The sequence below is a fragment of the Eulemur rufifrons genome, chromosome 2 (assembly GCF_041146395.1).
Source record: "Eulemur rufifrons isolate Redbay chromosome 2, OSU_ERuf_1, whole genome shotgun sequence".
Classification (NCBI taxonomy): Eukaryota; Metazoa; Chordata; class Mammalia; order Primates; family Lemuridae; genus Eulemur; species Eulemur rufifrons.
The window spans coordinates 67,060,815-67,081,775 of NC_090984.1; the positions used below are offsets into that span (position 1 = coordinate 67,060,815).

The following is a 20,961-nucleotide window of genomic DNA, read 5'->3' on the forward strand; positions in this document are numbered from 1 at the left end:
GGACAAATTTTGGACCTGCTATTCTTATCACATATAATGTATAATATCTTTATGTATGGTTAATAAATTCTAAATACAAAAGGTTAATAAGTGAATCAGTAAGATTTGGTACCAGGCTACCAAGTAGACTAAGATATTATCCAAGCCATGATTATAGAAAACATCCTCACATTTTGGTAGCAGCAAAAAACAGACAAAAATCTACATTATCTCCGTTTCCTTGCAGAATAGAATTTCGCATTAGCTAAAGTGAAGGTTTGGTATCTTGACGGGGCTCTGCTTTGTCATTGTCATTGGTATGTCCTCTAAAGTACAAACAAAATTCCCTTCTGAATACATAATGAAATAAGGTTTCAGCAAAGTCTTTTATAAACTTATGTCCTCGAATCTCTAGGACAAAATTGAAGGGTCGGAGGGGTTTGGCTGAAAGAATACTTGTTTGGTACTGGAGAAAATAAAATAAAAAAGCCAAAGCATGGGAATGCTGAGGTCCTGTGTGTAGCAAGTATCTGCCTTGGGTGAAAAATACTTTTTCCAAATTCCAATTGTGTGGCTCCTATTTCAGGATAGAATCTTCTTTGAATTTTTCAACATTTAATAGAGACTATATTCAGCTGTAATGCAAGCCTGTGATCTTTGTCTGAGGATTCAGTTCAATCTTATAAATCAGAAATTCAAATGCCAAATCATCCATGATTTATCCAGCTTTGGATATGGGCATTTAGAAACACATCTTGTCACATTCTAGGGGTGGATTTTTAGTTATTTGGAGGAATATTCTCAGAAATCTATCCAGTCTATGAAAATTATACACACACACATGTATGTGTGTTTATATATTTGTAATTTGCTTTATGTAATTTTTAAGAATGGAGAACTTCTTTGATAGGACTGGTTTATGTGTGCTAAGATATTGAAAGGCCAGCAAAGTTCACAAACTTTCTAGACCAGGTTTCATATGAGAAACTGGCTCATTGGGAAGCTATTCACTTAAACAGAATTATTCTATATTTTAATGTGCAAATTAATATTAGATGTAGGTAAGAGACCATTTCATGCTTAGAGTCATGAACATGTTCGGAAACAAATTACACTGTGTGTCAAGTCAATTAATGGGTTTGTCTTTAAGACAAGTCCCATAGATGGGGTGAGGTTTTCCTTTTGGTGACCTCTTGGACAGGATGAGAGGGTCAGTTGTGGACAGTAACCTCAAACTGAAGGAACTGGCATTAGTTTCTAAGCTTTCCTTAGTAAATTCAAGAGACAGGAAACTGTCAGAGGCACCTTATTCTTCCTTTGTGAGTTGAGCAAGGGAGTGAAGAACATATTCTCAACTGACATTGAGGCAGCCAGGGGCTTAAGGACAGGCAGGGAATAAGGCAGGCTCCTCACCTGTGTGGGAATTTGAACTGAAAGTCTTTGGTTATCTAAGAATGATGTCTTTTTTTTTTCTTTTCTTTTCTTTTTTTTTTTTTTTCTGAGACAGAGTCTCTCTCTGTTGTCCAGGCTAGAGTGCCATAGCGTCAGCCTAGCTCACAGCAACCTCAAACTCCTGGGCTCAAGCAATCCTCCTGCCTCAGCCTCCCGAGTAGCTGAGACTACTGGCATGCGCCACCATGCCCAGCTAATTTTTTTCTATATATATTTTTAGCCGTCCAGATAATTTCTTTCTATTTTTAGTAGAGACAGGGAGTCTCGCTCTTGCTCAGGCTGGTCTTGAGCTCCTGACCTCGAGCGATTCTTCCGCCTTGGCCTCCAGAGTGCTAGGATTATAGGCGTGAGCCACTGTGCCCGGCCTGTTACTTTTATTTTTTAATAAAAATAATCTGTCTGGAGAAAGAATCTGATTGGTCCAATTTCTGGTTGTGCATCAGTGTTTAATCCCATTAGTGACCCTGGGAATGGGGTCAAATGACGTAACAATTCTCAGGAGCTAAAGGAGAATAGTCTTTTGAGAAGGGGCAATGGGTATATGTATGTGGGTAAGTGGTTGTTGGAGAAAAAACATTGGGCATCTCTAATACTCTCTTGAAAGCTCAATCTGCTGAAAGGTAAACCAAATTATTGATTCATTTATTTTATACAAATTAGTCTCATTTGCTCTTCCCTTTATGTTCTCTCTTAAGGAATGTCAGCCCATTCATCTAGTTGCCCACATCATAAACCTGTCCACATCAATAATTATTATAGTAGCTAACATTTATTGACTCTGTGCATTATGGGACAGGCATTCTATATGCATTATCTTAAATTCAAACTTACAACCCAATAAGTATTATCTATTTTTATTGCTAAACAAATTGAAATTTAGAGATGTTGGATTACTGCAATAACCTCATGTCTCCTTACCTCTGATTTTGCCCCTCCAATCCATTTTTCCTTTTACCCAGTAATCATAGTGGTATTTCTAAAACACAAATGTGATCATATTACTTTCCTGCCTAAAACCCTTTATGGTTCCCTCAGGATAAAGTCCAAATTCCTTTATATGATATACAAAGCCTTACATGATCTGGGCAACTTCCATCATATCAAGCTCTATCCTCGTCTCTTTCAGTCACTGTCCTAAGCTCCACAGATTATTTGCAGTTCTTAATAGTCCATTTATTACTTCTGTTCAGCCACCCTCTTGCCATTCTCTCAGCTAACTCCTGCACATTACCCACACTAAGGATTCAGATTAGATGTTACCCTATTCAGAAGCCTCCCTGATTAAGTTGAGTGCTCCTTCTTCTAATCAATGCTCCTGATTAAGTGAGACTCCTGTCTCACTCAGTACTTTTCTCCTATTTATCACAACATATTGTAATCTTTTGTTAACTTATTCTGTCTTTTGCACTGGATTGTAAAGTTCTTGAGTGGAGGAATTATGTCTGGTTCAATGCTGAATACCCTAAGACTAGTGTAGTGCTTGGTACATGGTAGTTGCTCAATAAATATTTGTTAAATTAATGAATTTTAAGTAGAAGTCTGGAAGAACTTGCAAAGCTATCTGGAAAGAAATAGATATTCAGCATTTCTTGTTTAGTGCATGATTATTCTGACAGCTGTTCCCCTTATCTGTATGCTTTTGGCTTGTAATTTATAAATTGAGTAGAAAAAAATTTAAACAATAAGATTAGGCCCGGCAAGGTGGCTCACGCCTGTAATCCTAGCACTCTGGGAGGCCGAGGCGGGTGGATCGCTCAAGGTCAGGAGTTTGAGACCAGCCTGAGCAAGAGTGAGACCCCGTCTCTACTAAAAATAGAAAGAAATTATATGGACAACTAAAATACATATATACAAAAAAATTAGCTGGGCATGGTGGTGCATGCCTGTAGTCCCAGCTACTCCGGAGGCTGAGGCAGTGGGATCGCTTAAGTCCAGGAGTTTGAGGTTGCTGTGAGCTAGACTGACGCCACGGCACTCGCTCTAACCCGGGCAACAAAGTGAGACTCTGTCTCAAAAACAAACAAACAAACAAAAAAAAAACAATAAGATTAGTTGGGAAAACATGTCACAAAATAATAAGTGATATAAAACAATAAGCTGAAAGTGTCAAACCTAGTGTAAGATAAAGACAGGTGAATGAAACAATAAGGTTGTGGGAAGGGGAATGTGCTTTCAGAGCTTACTAAACGTAATGTACTTTGCTGGTAAATCTCATTTAATCCTTACAATAATTATTTGAGGCTGATATGTTATGCCTATATTGAGAATAAGGAAATTAAAGATTAGAGCAAAAAAAGTTGAATGAACTTGTATCTTTGATACAAGTGACCTACGAATAAGAAGCAAATGAAAATAAATTAAAATCAACCCTAGAAAGTATTATGAGGAATATGCGAGGGTAAACTGTCCCATACTCCAGATGACCCTTTTGCTGCATCTGTAGGCACACTTCCTTTCTTCCACTAGGATAAACTCCATCTCCTCCCTCAAGCTCGGGCTCACTCAGTCAGATTTCCTCTTGAGCAAAACTTTCTTCATTACACCTGCTTTCTGATATAACTAAAGTTTTTCAAATCTAGTAAAGCACCCTGACCTCTCTTTTAGGGAAATGCCAGACACTCCAGCAGTGAATACCAACACAAAGCAGACTATTGTTACAGATCACGCAAGAAAAAAAAAGAGGCAAAACCCTTAACAATGGCAGTGTTTAAGTGACCACATACTGCGCAGTAAGAAATCCTGGAGTCATTTTTAAGTTCCACCACTTCCTCTCTCTGTTAAGTTGGGTCAAGTATCTTTAAACTTTTCAAGTCTCAGTTTTCTTACTAATAAAAAGAGGATACTTGTAAGAGTCTTCTGCCTTACTCCTGGACTTCTATAGCGGTCAAATGAGATGTATGTTAAAACGCTTCACATTTAGTAAAACGCTGCAAAATGTTTGGTAGCTGGCTACAAACAAGACTATGGCAAAACGAAGGCCGTTCGCTAGGAAGAGGGAGCCGAGAGGTGCCCGGTGACGTCATCACCCTGCGCCTGCCGAGAGGGTTTCCCAGCAGGGCCCAGGGCAGCTTTCCGCGCCATGGGAACTTGGCAGCGTTTGCTGCGTTTTGGTGGGGTGGTACTCCGACCTGGTGGCGGGGCCACCGCCCCGCTTGGGAGAAGCCGAGCGTTGGTTTGTCGGCGCCAGGTCCGTGGTGCTGCAGGGCAGGGAGAGGCGGGCGGACGGAGTTGCTACGCTGCAGGGCCTCGGGTGCACTGGTATTGACTCTGGGCGAGGACTCGCGGGCCCACGCCCACTTGGCGGCTCTATGAGACCCCTTCAGTCTGCTGGACGTCCTTGCTTTTCAGGCAGGCCTCCAGTAGGACCAGGCTGAGGTTTGGCGGGACGTGAAGCGTGATTAGAACATAGATATATGCCGCGTTGCCTTATTGGTTTTGAGTTATTTAGTAAATAAGATAAAGAGAAGGAAAACACGTGTAAGATTTAACTCCGCAAAGAGGCAGCTTATTTACTTTCCATTTTTTTTTTTAACGTCAGTGTATCCTGGCAGATAAATTTCAATTTAAGCAATGTATCTTTATAATTGGTATCACTAGCAGTAGGTAAATATCACTAAAGTGGAGATGAACAGAATTAGAAATGAAAGCCCTCTTAATCGCAAACCCCGAATTGTTTTTACTTTACAATGTGGTAATGGAGATGTCTTAGTTAAAACGTTTTATATTTTATTTTTTTAAAGTTATCTGGTGCTGAGAGTGAGACACTAAAACAAAGAAGAACACAAATCATGTCCCGAGGACTTCCAAAGCAGAAACCGATAGAAGGTGTTAAACAAGTTATAGTTGTGGCTTCTGGAAAGGGTGGCGTTGGAAAGTCTACTACAGCAGGTATTATAGGATATTAATTCTTATCCTGATTAAGAATTTATGCCAACTGGCAAGTGCATACTATTAAAGTTATGGTTTTGTTTTTTGAACAAGTTTATTTGTGAAGTTCTTAGTTTCAAGAGTTGGTAGTACTTAGGAGCTTACATTTTGAGGTTGGACAAAGCTAGGTGGGTAACCAGGTCGTCTACCCCTTAACTGAGGAAAAAGTGATCAGATTGCCCAGCAGATCTTCAGTTTACTTAACTGTAAAATGGGCATGATAGCGTCTTTCACAGGATGGTTATGCAAATTAAACAAGCTAACCACTTAGCCCAGTGTCTCCAACATAGCAAGTGCTCAGTAATAGGTTGCTGTTATTTTTAAAACATCTAGTAACTTTAATATGAAATTATTTTTGTTCGTTGGTGTTCTTTTTCAGTCTTTATCAATGTAGATAGCTACATATTTGCAATGAGATTGTTTGTTATTGTGCCTTTTTTATTTAACCATAATACAATTTTCACCATTTATAAAGTCAACATAGATCTAATATTTGAAAATGCGTGAAAAGATTTAAGATTGTTTTAATTATTTAAGATGTCATCTAATCTTTATGTCTTTTATATTAACATATTAAGAGCAGAGAATTTCTTTTGGTGGGTCTTTTTATTGATTGTAGATTTCATTGTCGCTGCAATACTACTTTCAGAACCCATATAAGAAGTGCCACCAGAAATGAGTTAACAGCCAAGACTAACAACGAGATATTCCCAAAAATTTTCCAAAGAAAACTTTTATTTCTAAAAACATTATTCCAGTCTAATAATTAAAGGAGAATCTCTCTACTCCCAATTTTACTCACCAGAAGTAACTTGTATTATTTTTTTTCAGCTTTGTTGGGGAATAATTGACAAATAAAAATTGTATGTATTCAAGGTGTAGAACATGATGTTTTGATACAAGTACATCATCAAATGATTTCTACAATCAAGCTAATTAGCGTATCTTCATCCTCACAGTACCTTTTTGGGGGAGGGGGGTGGCGATGTGATGAGAAAGCATACTTAAGTTCTACTCTCGGCCGGGTGCGGTGGCTCATGCCTGTGATCCTAGCACTCTGGGAGGCTGAGGTGGGTGGATCGTTTGAGCTCAGGAGTTCGAGACCAGCCTGAGTAAGAGCGAGACCCCGTCTCTACTAAAAATAGAAAGAATTATATGGACAACTAAAAATATATAGAGAAAAAATTAGCTGGGCATGGTGGGGCATGCCTGTAGTCCCAGCTACTTAGAAGGCTGAGGCAGGAGGATTGCTTGAGCCCAGGAGTTTGAGGTTGCTGTGAGCTAAGCTGACTCCATGGCACTCTTGCCTGGGCAACAGAGTGAGACTCTGTCTCAAAAACAAACAAACAAACAAAAAAAAAACAAACCTACTCTCTATTCTCTTTGTGAATTTCAAATATACATTATTAACTGTAAACTGTAGTCACCATGCTGTACATTAGGCTGGCTGAACTTATTCGTTTTATAACTGCAATTTTGTACCCTTTGACTTGTATTATACCCTTGTAACTTATATTATTAATTTGGAATCATAAAGCACTCATGTCTTATTATTGCCTCATATTGAATTTTCAATCATTTCAAATAGGAATGGCTGCTAATTCAGGTCTACCCAAATGATCTTTTTTGTAGTTGATGTTTAAAAAATTATCCTTATTATTAATTTTGACAGAGTTTCTAGACTGACAAGATATTTTATATTTTGAGTCTTTTTCAGACTATTTACCTAAAGTTGGAGCATATATTTACCTTAAAATTCTTTTGTTTTTCTTTTCTTAAAATTCTTTAGTTCCATTGAAGTCAATGGCATTTTGAAATAAGAAGGGCCAGGTACAGAGTTCTGTGAATATCACTAGAGATTTTGTGTGTTGACTTGAAGCCATATTTGGTACTTTCCAACTATAGCAGTTTTATGATTGTACAACTAGCTACAAATCCAACTATAAAGTGTTATTAGCTCCATTTTTCCCCTATTTTGACCAGAAGAGAATTGTGGAAGAATTTGTCAGATGTTTTGAAAACATTAAGATTTACCAAATATTGTATTTGTGATAGACCCCTAATCTATTACTATTTGATAGACACTATATTATTATTTTAAAAGATTAGTGATTTGTATTTTTATTTATTTTTATTTTTTTAAAGGCTGGTCAAGTGAAGCAGTGGGAGTGGAGAAGGAACAAAGGAATCTCTAACTGGTTGTGATCAATTAGTTGTAAACACCACTGCACTCAGACCAACCTGTTTTTAATGAATTCATGCAATATCCTATACATTTTTGCTTTCTTTCCTAAGGGCCTAAAATCCATCTGATTGATGTTTTTTTTTTAAATTTAGAAGCTCTTAGTTTTTGGTTCTAGAAACTACCTCTTCCTGTTTTTTGAAAATTTAGAGTACATTTTCCTGTTTTCAGTGGTATGAATCCTTTTGCATGATCTGTGATTCCTTGGAGTAGATAGAAAGTATTTTCACGATTGTAGCCATCAGTTCTTTGGGTTTTGTGCAATGCAATTTGTTGGGTCTGTAGGCCAGTACTTGTTTAAAATAGATTTTTTATTATTTTTAATTGGAAGGTGATCTGTTGTTATGGAATGTGAAAGCATCTAAATAGGAAAATATATGAGAAAGTGTACAGTGTGTGACATACAGTAGGTGCTTCTGTAAATGTTCCTTCTTTACTTTCCTTCTGTTAACATTATGCCATCTGTCCCAGACAGCTGGCCTATACTTTTTCATAACAGCTCTGTCGGCATACCTAAGCCTTTGAAATAAGTTATTTCCATGCAACTCTGTTGGTATTATATTTCTTTCCCTTAGATGTATTTATTCCTCTCCCAAACTATTTCAAAATACTTCCCATTCGAATGTATATGCTAGAGATAGTTTGGATTAGAATAACATTTGATAAATACCAATCATGCACTGTGATTCTGTTGTATAAATGCAGATAAAACCTAACTTTAAGATGAATTACTCTCTAAAAGTTTCTGCTTTAAAGTTGGGTTACGTTTAACCTATGCTGAGCCTGAAATTTAGAATTATTTTTATAATTTTTTTTTTTTTTTTGAGACAGAGTCTCGCTCTCCTGTTCCAGCTAGAGTTCAGTGGCATGATCATAGCTCACTGCAGCCTCAAACTCCTGGGCTTAAGCAATCCTTTTGCCTCAGCCTTCCTAGTAGCTGGGACTATAGACATGCACCACCATGCCTAGCTAACTTTTTAATATTTTTTTGTAGAGACAGCATCTTGCTCTGGCTCTTGCTCTGGCTCTGGCTGATCTCAAACTCCTGGCCTCAAGCAACCCTTCTGTCTCAGCCTCCCAAAGTGCTAGCACTACAGGCCTGAGCCACTGGGCCCGTCCTGTTTTATAATTTATAAAAATGAATTTATCAAGTTCTATGCCCTAGGTTAAGTACTTAGTGTTTCGTTTAATCCTCACAACAGTATGATGTAGGAATTATCCTCCTTTTACAGAAGAGGAAACAGATTTATGGATAAAATAACCTATTCAAGGTTACACAATAGAAGGTAGTGGTGGTGCTGACTCGGGAAGGGGGGGTGGGAAAGGGAGGGATATATACCTCATGATGGGTGCAATGCGCATGACCTGGGGAACAGACACGCCTGGAGCTCTGACTTGGGGGGAAAGGCGGTACAGGAGCAACATATGTAACCTGCAATTCTGTATCCCCCATAACAAGATAAAATAAAAAAAAAAAAAAAAAAAAGAAGGTAGTGGAGTTGGGGTTTGAACCAGATCTGCCTTAAAAACTTACGCTCTTAACTACTTTAAAGGAAACAACCCTGACATAATTGATAACATTGTTCTGTAAGGAAATGTGATTCAATTATAAGAGTCTGTTAGTCTTGGAAGTGTGTTACTTTTGGAACTCTCTTTTCAGATGTAGCATATCCATATTGCTGGGCTAAAGCTGGCTTTGGGACTACTACTTTCTTCCTTTATGTCTCTGGAATTCACTGGCATAGGCAGTTTTGGGAACATATATTACCTCTCTACCTTTTACCCTTTTCCCTTCCCTCTGTGCACAGTGGTCCAGCCTTTCATATACTGGGCATTTATGAGTTAGTTATTTGGAACTCCTGCAGCAGTTATTTTTAAAAGGCTATAGGATCATATCCATTTTTATTTATCAAAAGGTAATTTTTTTACAAAATACACTTTTGGAAATAACTATGTATTCTGTTAACATTCTTTTTTTAAAAAACTAAGTGATTATTTGAACAAAATTGTAACAAATTTTAAATGGATTATTGAAAATGTTAATTTTGGGGCATGTGTCTATTGCTTATGTTGTAAAATTACTTTCTTTTTTACCTTTTACTTTCTGTTTCTCTCCATGTCCTTGTTCTTTACAAGTAAGGGAGATATATTAAAAATTTCTTTGCTTAGTTTATTACATTGAAAATATTAACAGACAAAATGAACTTTAATAGAAGGAAAGTTACTAAATTCAATTACTTTTTTGTTTCTTACAGTGAACCTTGCACTTGCACTAGCGGCGAATGATTCGGTAGGTGTTTGTTAATAGAAATATTAATTTATTAAAATGTTTTTAAGGCAGTGATAAAGAGCATATTGGTGTTTTTCATTTACTCTTTCAGAAGTTTTAATCAGTTGCGTGTTTCTAAGGAACTCAAAAAACTGACATCAGTATTAGTTACATTTAATAATAATGATGCAGGCCGGGCGCGGTGGCTCACGCCTGTAATCCTAGCACTCTGGGAGGCCGAGGCGGGTGGATCGCTCGAGGTCAGGAGTTCGAGACCAGCCTGAGCAAGAGCGAGACCCCGTCTCTACTAAAAATAGAAAGAAATTATATGGCCAACTAAAAATATATAGAGAAAAAATTAGCCGGGCATGGTGGCGCATGCCTGTAGTCCCAGCTACTCGGGAGGCTGAGGCAGTAGGATCGCTTAAGCCCAGGAGTTTGAGGTTGCTGTGAGCTAGGCTGACGCCACGGCACTCACTCTAGCCCGGGCAACAAAGTGAGACTCTGTCTCAAAAAAAAAAAAAAAAGTAATAATAATGATGCATTTAAGTGTTGACCATATATTGTTTGCTATATGTCCCACAAAAGGCTTTGGCGTTCTTGCATGGAGGTCATATCCTAAGCCAATTTTCCCATTTATGATCTACAGAAGAATTATTCTGAGTTCAGTTTTTAAGTATTAGTAATTCAGGTTTTTTTTAAATGTAAAAGATGTTCTAAAAGTAATGTATATATATTGAAACAAAATTCAAACAGAATATGTGTGTAATATAAAATTGAAAGTTAATATACCCCATTTTCTTCCAAAGGATTAACTGTAGGCTCTAGTTTTATGTATATCCTTTTAGCTCTTCCTCTGTCCATATTAAAATTTTTAAAAATACATATTTGTGTATGTGTGTGCATACAACTTTCTATGTTATACCTCATTCTTAATGGCTGCTCCATTAATGGTGGGCCATAATATATTTAACCAGTTTCCATTTGATGAAATATTTAGATTGGTTCACATTTTTTTCCTATTCTAAATGATGCTACAGTGAAGTTCTTATATACTAAGTGATGATATTTTTGTAGGTTAGATTCCTAAAAGTAAAGCAACTAGGTCAAAAGGTATGCACACTGTAGATTGTACTCCTAAAAGTTTGCTTCATTTTTTTTCAGCTATAGTTTTTGAGAGTACCTCTTTTTAAAATTCTCAATAATGTTAGATTTTATCTATCTTTTTAGATATTTAAAAGTAAAAATTAACATTGAATGTATTATGCAGCTCCATAAATTATCAGCTAGTTAATAAAAATGCATACATATTTAAAAATTGATTTTAATTTATCCTTCATTCCTATTTTATAAAATACAGGCAAGAATCATTTAATAGGTTTAGCTGTGGCTATGCTTCTATCTTATTTTCTACCCTTACTATGTAACTTCCAATAAGTTCCTATTAAGTAGCATATATGAAAAAATAATGTGTGGTATCTATACAAGTATGTTATCAATGTGTGGTGTCCAGAATCTGCCAGAACCCAGAAAACTAGGCACATAGGTATTCATGTCTTCTGATGCTTGGCTATATGTTACTTGTAAAAATTGGAAACTATTAAACAACATTTATAATATTTTGACTATGTAAATTTTATTCACTGCAGCATAAATAGACTTTTACAGAAGAAAATATAATCATGTTTCTTTAAAGTTGTGCTTCTAGAATGAGAAGATTGCAATGTCAAGGTCAAATTTTTTCTTTTTAAATTTCTTTTCAACTCTTTTCCTTTTATGGGGGATTTATTTTCATATATTCCATCTTGTCTTCTTTCTTGAATTTTTTTTTTTTTTCCTGGGGACATCCTTGAGTCCTTGTATGGTTTGATGGGCTAAATAACGTCCTGCCAACGATGTTCACATCCTAATTCCTGGAACCTGTGAATATGTTGCCTTTCATGGCAAAAGGGACTTTGCTGATGTGGTTAAGTTAAAGATCTTGAGATGAGAAGATTATCCTAGATTATCCAGGCAGGTCCAATGTAATCATAAGGGTCCTTATAAGTGAAAGGAGGAGGCAGGAGAGACAGAGTCAAAGTGATTAGATGTAAGAAGGATTCAGTCCACCATTGCTGGCCTTGAAGATGGAAGGGGACTGCTGGTCAAGGAATGTTAGCAGCTTCTAGAAGCTGGAAAAGACAAAAGGATTCTTCCCTAGGGGCTCCAGAAGATATGTAATTCTGCCCACACCTTAATTTTAGCTCACTGAGATCCATTTGAATTTTTGTGGATTTTTACAGAAGTAGGAAACTAATATGGATAGGAAGACAATTTGTTTAGTTCTTTAATTTCTAAGATGTTGTTATTTTGCCTTCATATTTGCTAATTTAAACTAGATTGCAGTTAACTAGAGAATTCCAGGTGCAAAATAATTTTCTCTCTGAACTTTGAAAACAACATTCTGTTTCCTTCTAGTATGCTGTTGAAATGTCTGATGTTAGTCTGATTCATATTCCTTTGTAATCACTTACGTTTTCCTTCTCAAAGCTCTTAAGGTTTTATTTTTTTATGTCTTTTAAGTTTAAAAGTGCCACAAATATGTGTCTAGTTGTTGGCTTTAAAAATTTTTACCTGCTTAGAAATTGGCCTTGTGGTATCAAGGCTTGAATCTCTTTCAGCTTAGGGAGAATTTCTTCTTTTCATTGATTACTTTTTGTGATGTGTTTGTGCTCTCTCCAGAAACCTATTAGGTAGATATTGACCTTTATGCTTGTTAATTTTTCTCTCATATATCTATCCCTTTATCTTTTGCTCTGTGTTTTGAAAGATGTCTAAGACTATTTTTCAAATGGCTATATTGAATTTTAGTTATTTAGCCCCTCTGAAATTTGTTTTTAATTTAGAAATTATATTTTTTTCCTATTATCCAGAACTGTTTCTTATTTTCTACTTGCTGTTCCTTAAAAAAAAAAAAAAAAAAAGTACCATTCTCTTGAACCTCTCTAAGGATGCTAATTAGAATTAGTAAAAAGTGTTTTTCTTAATGATCTCTGTTTACTTAGGATGGTGATTCTTATAATGTAGCCCAGGTGACCAGCAAAATCAGCAGTATCTGGGATATTGTTAGACATATAAAACTTCAGGCTCCACCCCAGACCTACTGAATCAGAAACCCTGTGGATGGAGACTGGGGTGCAGTCTGTGTTTTAACCAGCCCTCTAGGTGATTTTGATGCATGTTAAAGTTTGAGCTATCTAAACCATGGATTTAGATGTTTAAATTTCTAATCTGCTAATGGCACCCTTTTTAGTTTTCTAGTGTGGTTATGGTTTTCTTCAATGTTAAACTAGTTTTTTTCCCTGGTTATTTCAATGGAATATGGAAGAAAAGAGAGATGTTTAGGCAACCTTATTGAGGTAAGAGCTAGTAATACATTTTTTCTAGTAATGATAATTAGGGTACTTAGTTACCCTGGAGGAAGGACCTTGTCTTCCTTAAAGAAGGAAGGAAACAGGGAAAATTCAATGAATGGGAGGATAGATAAGTTTGTAGGTGTGGGCCTCTTTTAATTTGGTTATCCTTTCATCCAAAGCTTTGAGTCTTATAGACAATGTAAAGTAATTATGTATTAACTAATAAGGGATCAAAGAATGAAAAGAACAGTTAAAAAAGGGGTCAATTTTCTCATGTTAAATGCTGCTAGTCTTGATGAGGTAGTAGCTTGGGAAATTTCCTTTTTTCTCTTTCTCTTTTTTCCTTTCAGGCAATAAGGATGAGGACAGCTTCATCTTTAATGTGATGTGCATGACAGGGAAATTGGCAATAAGAAAGGAAAAGCAGTAAGACTATCTCCGGGCCACCTCTTCAGAAAGCATTTAGTATCCCTTAAGTGTTTTTAGTCATGTTTGTAAAATCTCCCTTAAGAACATCATTACTATTCTCTTATCCTGATGGTGTTTTTTTAAAATTTTTTTTGATATTTTGTAGCAAAGTTAGTGCAGAAATTATGAATAAAAAAGCCAAGAAATTTGATCAGAATATTGTGATAATTCTAAGATGATGTGATATAGTACTTTATTTTATGATTGACTACTATCTTGTTCTCTTTAATACGTTTATATATACTTAAGAAAGAGGGGCTGGGTGTGATGGTTCATGCCTGTAATCCTAGCACTTTGGGAGGCTGAGGTGGTAGGATCTCTTGAGGCCAGGAGTTCAAGACCAGTCTGAGCAACACAGTGAGACCCCATCCCTACAAAAAAAATAGAAAAATCATCTGGGCATGATGGTGCGCCTATAGTCCCAGCTACTCAGGCGGCTGAGGCAGGAGGATCACTTTAGCCCAGGAGTTTGCAGCTGTAGTGAGCTGTGATGACACCACTGCACTCTAGCCCAGGTGATAGAGTGAGACCCTTTCTCAAAAAAAAAAAAAAAAAAAAAAAAAGAAAGGAAAAAAAAAGGAAAAAAAAGAAAAAAAAGAAAGAAGGTTAATAATGCTTATATACTTGATTAATAGTGTTTATGATTAGGGAGCTTAAATAATTTGGCTTAAATAATTTTTTGAAATTTGATCTACCAGAGTACTACATGAGTATAGAAAAGAAGAGCTGTATCTTTCCTATATGATTGTTATGTGTCCACCATAGTCCAGTGGTCTGTTTCCCAACTTAAGATTTTTTAAATATTATACTTATTTAGAGGACATGCTTGGTCTTTGAGGGAAGCTCAGGGTTCTTCTCAGCCCTTCTGTTTGCCTGAGCTGTTACAGATGGCTTAGGTCCAAGGACATTTATTGGACATGGTGCTAGAATGTGTTACTTTAACAGGTTAAAAGCTCCAGTCAGGATGGTGTCTTTGGAGCTTCTCTGGTGATTCATTGCCACACAGTCTTAATTATTCTATGTATCTCCTGTTGTAAGAGGGGTATTGTAAGACCTGTTTCTGCTTAAACCAGGTTTGCTTAAGACCCTACTAACTCTTTTCTCCCATCTTTTCTATGGGTTGGTACCTCTTTTTCAGCATTGGAATGGGAAGATCTAATGAGCTAAGGTTGTAGGCCTAGGGGAAACAGGTCCAGGAAGCTATTCATTTTACTTTTCATATTGTCCTTAGTAATCTTTGAAGTGGATTGTGTAAGCCACAGGGAGGTATGTAAGACAGTCCATTAGGGTGTGGGCAGAAAATTTTTCTTTTCTATTTGTATTAATTTTTATCTCATCTTTTAAAATTTTTCTTGTGTATGCTTTCTAATTTATGTGATATTAGTATAGTATCTCTAATAAATTTATAAAAAATATATTAACATAGTGAGGATGTATGCCCAGACATTTTTTTTTTTTTTAGCTGATTGAGATACATGATCAGAAAAGTTTGAATGTCACTGGCCTGGGAAAAAATTTTTTTGGGTTGGACACTAAGTCCAATTCAAAAGAAGACTACTTTGTGGATTAAGGTAAATGCCTTACTGGAATAGGGTGTAAATTTTCCCTGCCTTTGTCTTGCCTTTTGTACTTTCTTTGGGGATGTAGATAGGTAGTATTATGCAGAGCAACATTTGAGGATCATGTGTACTATGCATCTAAATATTGTATGCAGTGATGTGCTAGAGCCAGCTCATACTGGCCTGTGAGAGCTGACTGTTAAATTTCCAGTGAATTTTGTAAACGGATTTATATCATGTTGTTAGCTTGAAATAGGCCATTGTGAGAGTATTTAAACCATGGCAAACACTGAAAATCAGAGCTGGCAGCCAGAGAGGCACCCAACCTCAAGCTGGTTGTTAAACGTTTACTGGTACCCCACTGATAATATATATTAACAATCATATTTTTTGATTTTTCTCTTTTCTCTTTCTTCTAAACCACACTTATTATGGATCTCATTCTTTTTTTTTTTCATTTTTTTTTAAAAATAGGGAACGCTTCACGAATTTGCATGTCATCCTTGCGCAGGGGCCATGCTAATCTTCTCTGTATCGTTCCAATTTTAGTATATGTGCTACCAAAGCAAACACTGGATCTCATTCTTTTGCAGTGTAAATTTGATGCACAGTGTGGAAGAGAACTGAGACTGGAGAGGGAAACATAAAGGCCATCAGAAACCATTGATAAGCTCTGTGAGATTTCTGAGTCAATTCATTTCAGTTCAATTTAGTTCAGCAAATATTTATTGAACACCTGTAACACTCATTGCCAGATACCCTGGGAATATAAAGAAAAATAAATATGTACTGTGGAAGCTTGTAGCTTGCTAAGATTATATTCACAAAAGTTTAGTATATATAAATGTATGTATATATTTGTATAAATATATGTATATCTGTGTGTGTATCTTTATTTTTTGGTGGTATATAGCTGAAAGTGGTTCAGTAAGTTTCTTCTGTGAGAAGGTGTTAATTAAAGCAATATTTAATAAAGTTTTATTGTGCTTCATAACAGAGTAGACACACTGTTTCTTTTTCTTTCTTTCTTTTTTTTTTTCAGACGGAGTCTTGCTCTGTTGCCTGGGCTAGAGTGCTGTGGGATCAGTCTAGCTCACAGCAACCTCAAACTCCTGGGCTGAAGTGATCCTCCTGCCTCAGCCTCCCAAGCTGGGACTACAGGCGTGTACCACCACGCCTGGCTGATTTTTCTATTTTTAGTCGTCCTGCTGATTTCTTTTTATTTTTAGTGGAGACAGGGTCTCGCTCTTGCTGAGGCTGATCTTGAACTTCTGACCTCAAGCAATCCTCCCGCCTGGCCTCCAGAGTGCTAGGATTACAAGCATGAGCCACAACGCCTAGCCTCACACTGTTTACTCCTAAAGATTTTATAACCTAGTGAAGACAAAAGAAAGACAAATGTCTTAAGATGAGAAGATATATTCACTGTCAAATATAGTAGTACATCTGTCCAAGATGACTAGTTTTTATTCCTGAGAAAAGCAGTCTTTTTTTTAATAGAGCATTTTCATGAACATAATTATATTTGATTTTCACAGAAGCCTATAATGCAGTCCATGTAATATTTATCAGTTTTACAGTCTTTATTGATTCTGCTCTATCCTTGCCACATTTCATCAGCCAGCAAATATCCTTGTTTCTATCTCTGCAATATTTTTCCAATATCTGTCACTTTATTTTCACTATTCCCACTGTAATTAAGGCTCACATTATCTCCTTTTGGCTCATTCATTAATTTATACCTCAAACAATTATTGAGTACCTAGTTTGTCTCAAGCACTGTGTTAGTTTGGAGGAAACAGAAGTAAATGAGACATAATCCCTGCCTTTGAGGAACTCACAGACTAGTAGACCACTGCAGTGACCTCTTACCTGCCTGTGCTTAAATCCATCTAGTACATAATGCCAGACTACTCTTACTGTTAGAATCACATTATTCTCCTGCTCAGAGTCACAGCTGAATGCCTTTGCTGGTATTCAAGGTCCTCTATCATCTGGCTCCAGCCTACCTTTCTGAATTTAGTTATTCTTCTAAATGGTTCCTGTGCTCTAGCTAATCTGAGAGACTTGCCAAAGCCAGTCTGGGCTGGATATCCTATGCTTTTGATAGCTTGTAATCATGCACATTTCTACAGGAATGTTTGCTTCACCTTTCTTCAGCTTTATATGTCGTGTCTTTCAGGCTACCATGTATAGCTGTGCTGGTTATATCCTGCACAAGGGTGCTGGTTGAGGCGATTGAGTGATGACAGAAACCCAGGCTCCCCTCCTCTTGGTGTGCCCCTGTGGGCTGCTTTCTAATTCACATGAAGGCACTGTGTGAGGTGATCTTGCCTACAGGGGCAACTCAGTGAAGTGTTCCCTGAATTCTCCCCAAGTGAATGTTCTTTCTCCGTCTTATGAAATCCAGTAACACTGTTTATTTGTATTATTATTATACTCATGCAGCCATTCTGGTAATTTTTATAATAAATATAATTATCGAGCATTTATTGTGTGTCAAGCACTATTACAAGTGCTTTATGTGGACTATTTTAATCCTCATGACATGGTTCTTAGCTTATTTACTCTCATAGCAACCTTATGGAAGTAAGTACCATTTTGATCTTCATTGTAGGGAGGATACAGAAATACCTAGACGTTAAGTAATTTGCTTGAAGCCATCCAGGAAGTAAATGGCAGAGCTAAGATTTGCATGCCAACCTAGATCCTGTGCTTTTAATCTACTTCGTATACTACTATTTAAGCTAGATTCTTATGATTAAGAACTGCATTGTCTTCATCCTTGGCTACCCTTGGCAGCTAGCACAATGTCTGTGACTTAGCAATATACAGGAAATGTTTGATACGTGGATGAATTGATTGCATAGACAGATTTCAAAGTATGTAAGTACAGTTATGTATTTTTTCGCTTTGTTTTTTGAGGTGTGGTATGGGATGGAAGTATTTGTTGTGACTTAGTGGCCTACACAGTGTTTTTTTCCTGCTTCTTAAAAAATGTTGTACAGTTAAGTTTTGCTTACTGATGGGGATACATCCTGAGAAATGTGTCATTAAGTGACTTTTATTAAGTGAGCATCATAGGGTGTACTTACACAAACCTAGATGGTATAGCCTACTACACACCTAGGGTATAGGGCATAGCCTGTTGCTTTTAGGCTGCAAACCTGTACAATATGTTACTGTGCTGAATATAGTAGGCAATTGTAACATGGTCAATATTTTTGTATCTAAACATATCTAAACTTAGAAAAGGTACAGTAAAAACATAGTATAAAAGACAAAAAATGGTGCACCTATAGAGGTCACTTACATTAATGGATCTTGCTGAACTGGAAGTTGCTCTGGGTGAGTCAGTGAGTGAGTGGTGAGTGAATGTGAAGGCCTAGAACATTGTTGCACACTTTTATACTGTTAGTGGTCCAGTGGGTTTGTTTACAACAACATCACTGTAAACATATGAGTCATGTGTTGTGCTATGACATTATGATGGCTACGGCATCACTAGGTGATAGGAATTTTTTAGCTCTATTATAATCTTATGGTACCACTGTCATATGTGCAGTCCATCATTGACTGAAATGTCGTTATGGTGCGCATGACTGTACTCCATAATTCTACTTGGCCCTCTTCTCATTTTATACTCCACCTAGTAATCTCAATTTTTCCCACTACTCCAGTTACTACTTATGTGTCCTTGAGGCCAAATGCGTCCACTAGCCTGGATATCCCTCCTGGGTGCCAGAACTGTCTGTATAGTTGTCTATAAGCATTTCAAACTTCACAAAGCATTTCAGACTTTACAAGGATTTCAAACTCAGCGAGTGTAAAACCAAACACTTATTCCCTGTAACTGTCTTTGTACTATAGGAGTCATATGGTTCCTTCCCATCCCCCAAATTACAGTCACCTGTTCCTGCTGATCCTACCGTTAAAACTTTATAGAATGTGTCCTATCGTTTCATTCCTTTAATGCCACTGACTTATTCAGGCCCATATTGTGGATATTCTGTGATGGCTTCTCTCACTATTATTCTGGCATTCCTATTCTCTGTTTTCTATGCTATGATGCTCTGAGGTAAAGACTAACACTTCCCATGTTATTTTAAAGGGCTTGTTTACTTATCTCTTTTGTGAACCTTTGGGGTACAATAATTTTGGTCTTTTTCCTTTTTGTAATCCTCACTGCCTTGTCCAGTAACAGCACATAGGAGGCTCTTGATAAATGTTAATAATGACCACGGAACATGTTAACTGAAGGGTGGTTGTGAATGAATGAATGAGTAAATAAATAAATAAAATATACATGGAAAATTCCAAGTGTTATATAAGGTGTCTGTGGTTTGTTCAATGTAAATTATACTTTTTTTCCTGAGCAAATGAAGTAATTAAAATCTAAATGGGATAATGTATGTAAAGTGCTCAGCACACTGGCTGTCCCATAGTTAAGTTTTAAATAAATTTTTAGTATTGGTGGCTAAATAAAAGCTTTTGTAAGTAATATTTCAAAATAAAAGTTGATGCACATTTTACTTGATAATTTTAGCAAAACTTAAGTTCTTATTTTCCATTGCTAGAATGAGTCATTAACAAAAATTTTAGTTAGATTTAAAGATGAGAAAGGAAGCAGTATCATTGTTAAAGAGTTTGTGTTTCTTTGGTTATTCTTTTTCATTGGTGTTTACCTCAAAATATCTATTTTTTTCCCCACGATCACATAATGTCACTTTTTTCAGATGTATTACGTTTTTGGAGTGCAGTAGTGCAATCATAGCTTACTATAACCTTGAACTCCTGGGTTCAAGCAATCCTCCTGCCTTAGTCTCCTGAGAAGCTGGGACTACAGTTACACACCATCACACCTGGCTAATTTTGAAAAAAATTTTTGTAGAGATGGAGTCTCGCTATGTTGCCAAAGCTGGTCTCAAACTCCTGGCCTTAAGCAGTCCTCCTCCCTTGGCCTCCCAAAGTGCTGGGATTACAGGCTTGAGCTACCACACCTGGCCAGGAACTATTCTTAGTAGCTATTATAGTACACCAAATGCCAGGCTTTACGTATTATTATAATCTGGAGTACTTGTTATGATGTGAATTTGGATGAAATGTGGATTAAACTGTGTTTCTCACAATCACATGTGGGAAGTCCTGATGTATACCACTTAGTTCAAGTTTATGAGGTTGGGGGCTCATCTTTTCCTTAACACCAGTATTGTAAAGGGATTATACTATATTAAATTAACCCGTTCTTAATGTCTTCATTATAGATTGGAAGTATATACAACAGATATATTTCTTATAAAAAGTATTTTGTTTCTTTACACGTCATGAGTTCTAAAAAATATTATTTTCAGTGTTAAGGTTGGCCATTTTGGAGGGAGAGGGTACTATTTTTGTTTAAAGTATAGTTATTTTAAAGTCAGGGGAAACTGGGGAAAGAGGTCAGATTCAGAAAGAACGATTACAGAATCATTTTTTCCATTTTTCAATTCAAAGGTAATTTTTGGTAAGAAATGTGTTTTATAAGTGCTTTTGAGTTTACATGTTTTACATCTGCTGAAAGACTCAGAAAATATATTTGTAATAATAGAGCAAAAGTCTTTACTAAAACTAAGAATTTCTTTTAGGATAAGAAATGGTAATATTCATCATAGTGGATGAATTTTCTTGCAT

General features: G+C 36.6%; 1 protein-coding gene and 1 non-coding gene across 3 annotated transcripts in view; one reads left to right on the plus strand and one right to left on the minus strand.

The window, feature by feature from the left end:
* Positions 1-4,509: 4,509 nt before the first annotated feature.
* Positions 4,510-20,961, plus strand: part of NUBPL (NUBP iron-sulfur cluster assembly factor, mitochondrial) — a 211,222-nt gene continuing 194,770 nt past the window's right edge. The window contains exons 1-3 of one of the 2 annotated variants that reach the window (XM_069464071.1): positions 4,510-4,618; positions 5,172-5,319; positions 9,856-9,890. In XM_069464071.1, the coding sequence (XP_069320172.1) occupies positions 4,511-4,618; positions 5,172-5,319; positions 9,856-9,890 (291 nt within the window). In that variant the 5' untranslated portion in view covers position 4,510. Of the gene's footprint in view, positions 4,619-5,171; positions 5,320-9,855; positions 9,891-20,961 lie in introns of those variants that run through there. The other variant, XM_069464075.1, reaches the window with a different exon arrangement.
* On the minus strand, positions 15,758-15,864 carry LOC138380989 (U6 spliceosomal RNA). The gene has a single exon (XR_011232947.1). It is a non-coding gene; the product is annotated as a U6 spliceosomal RNA (small nuclear RNA).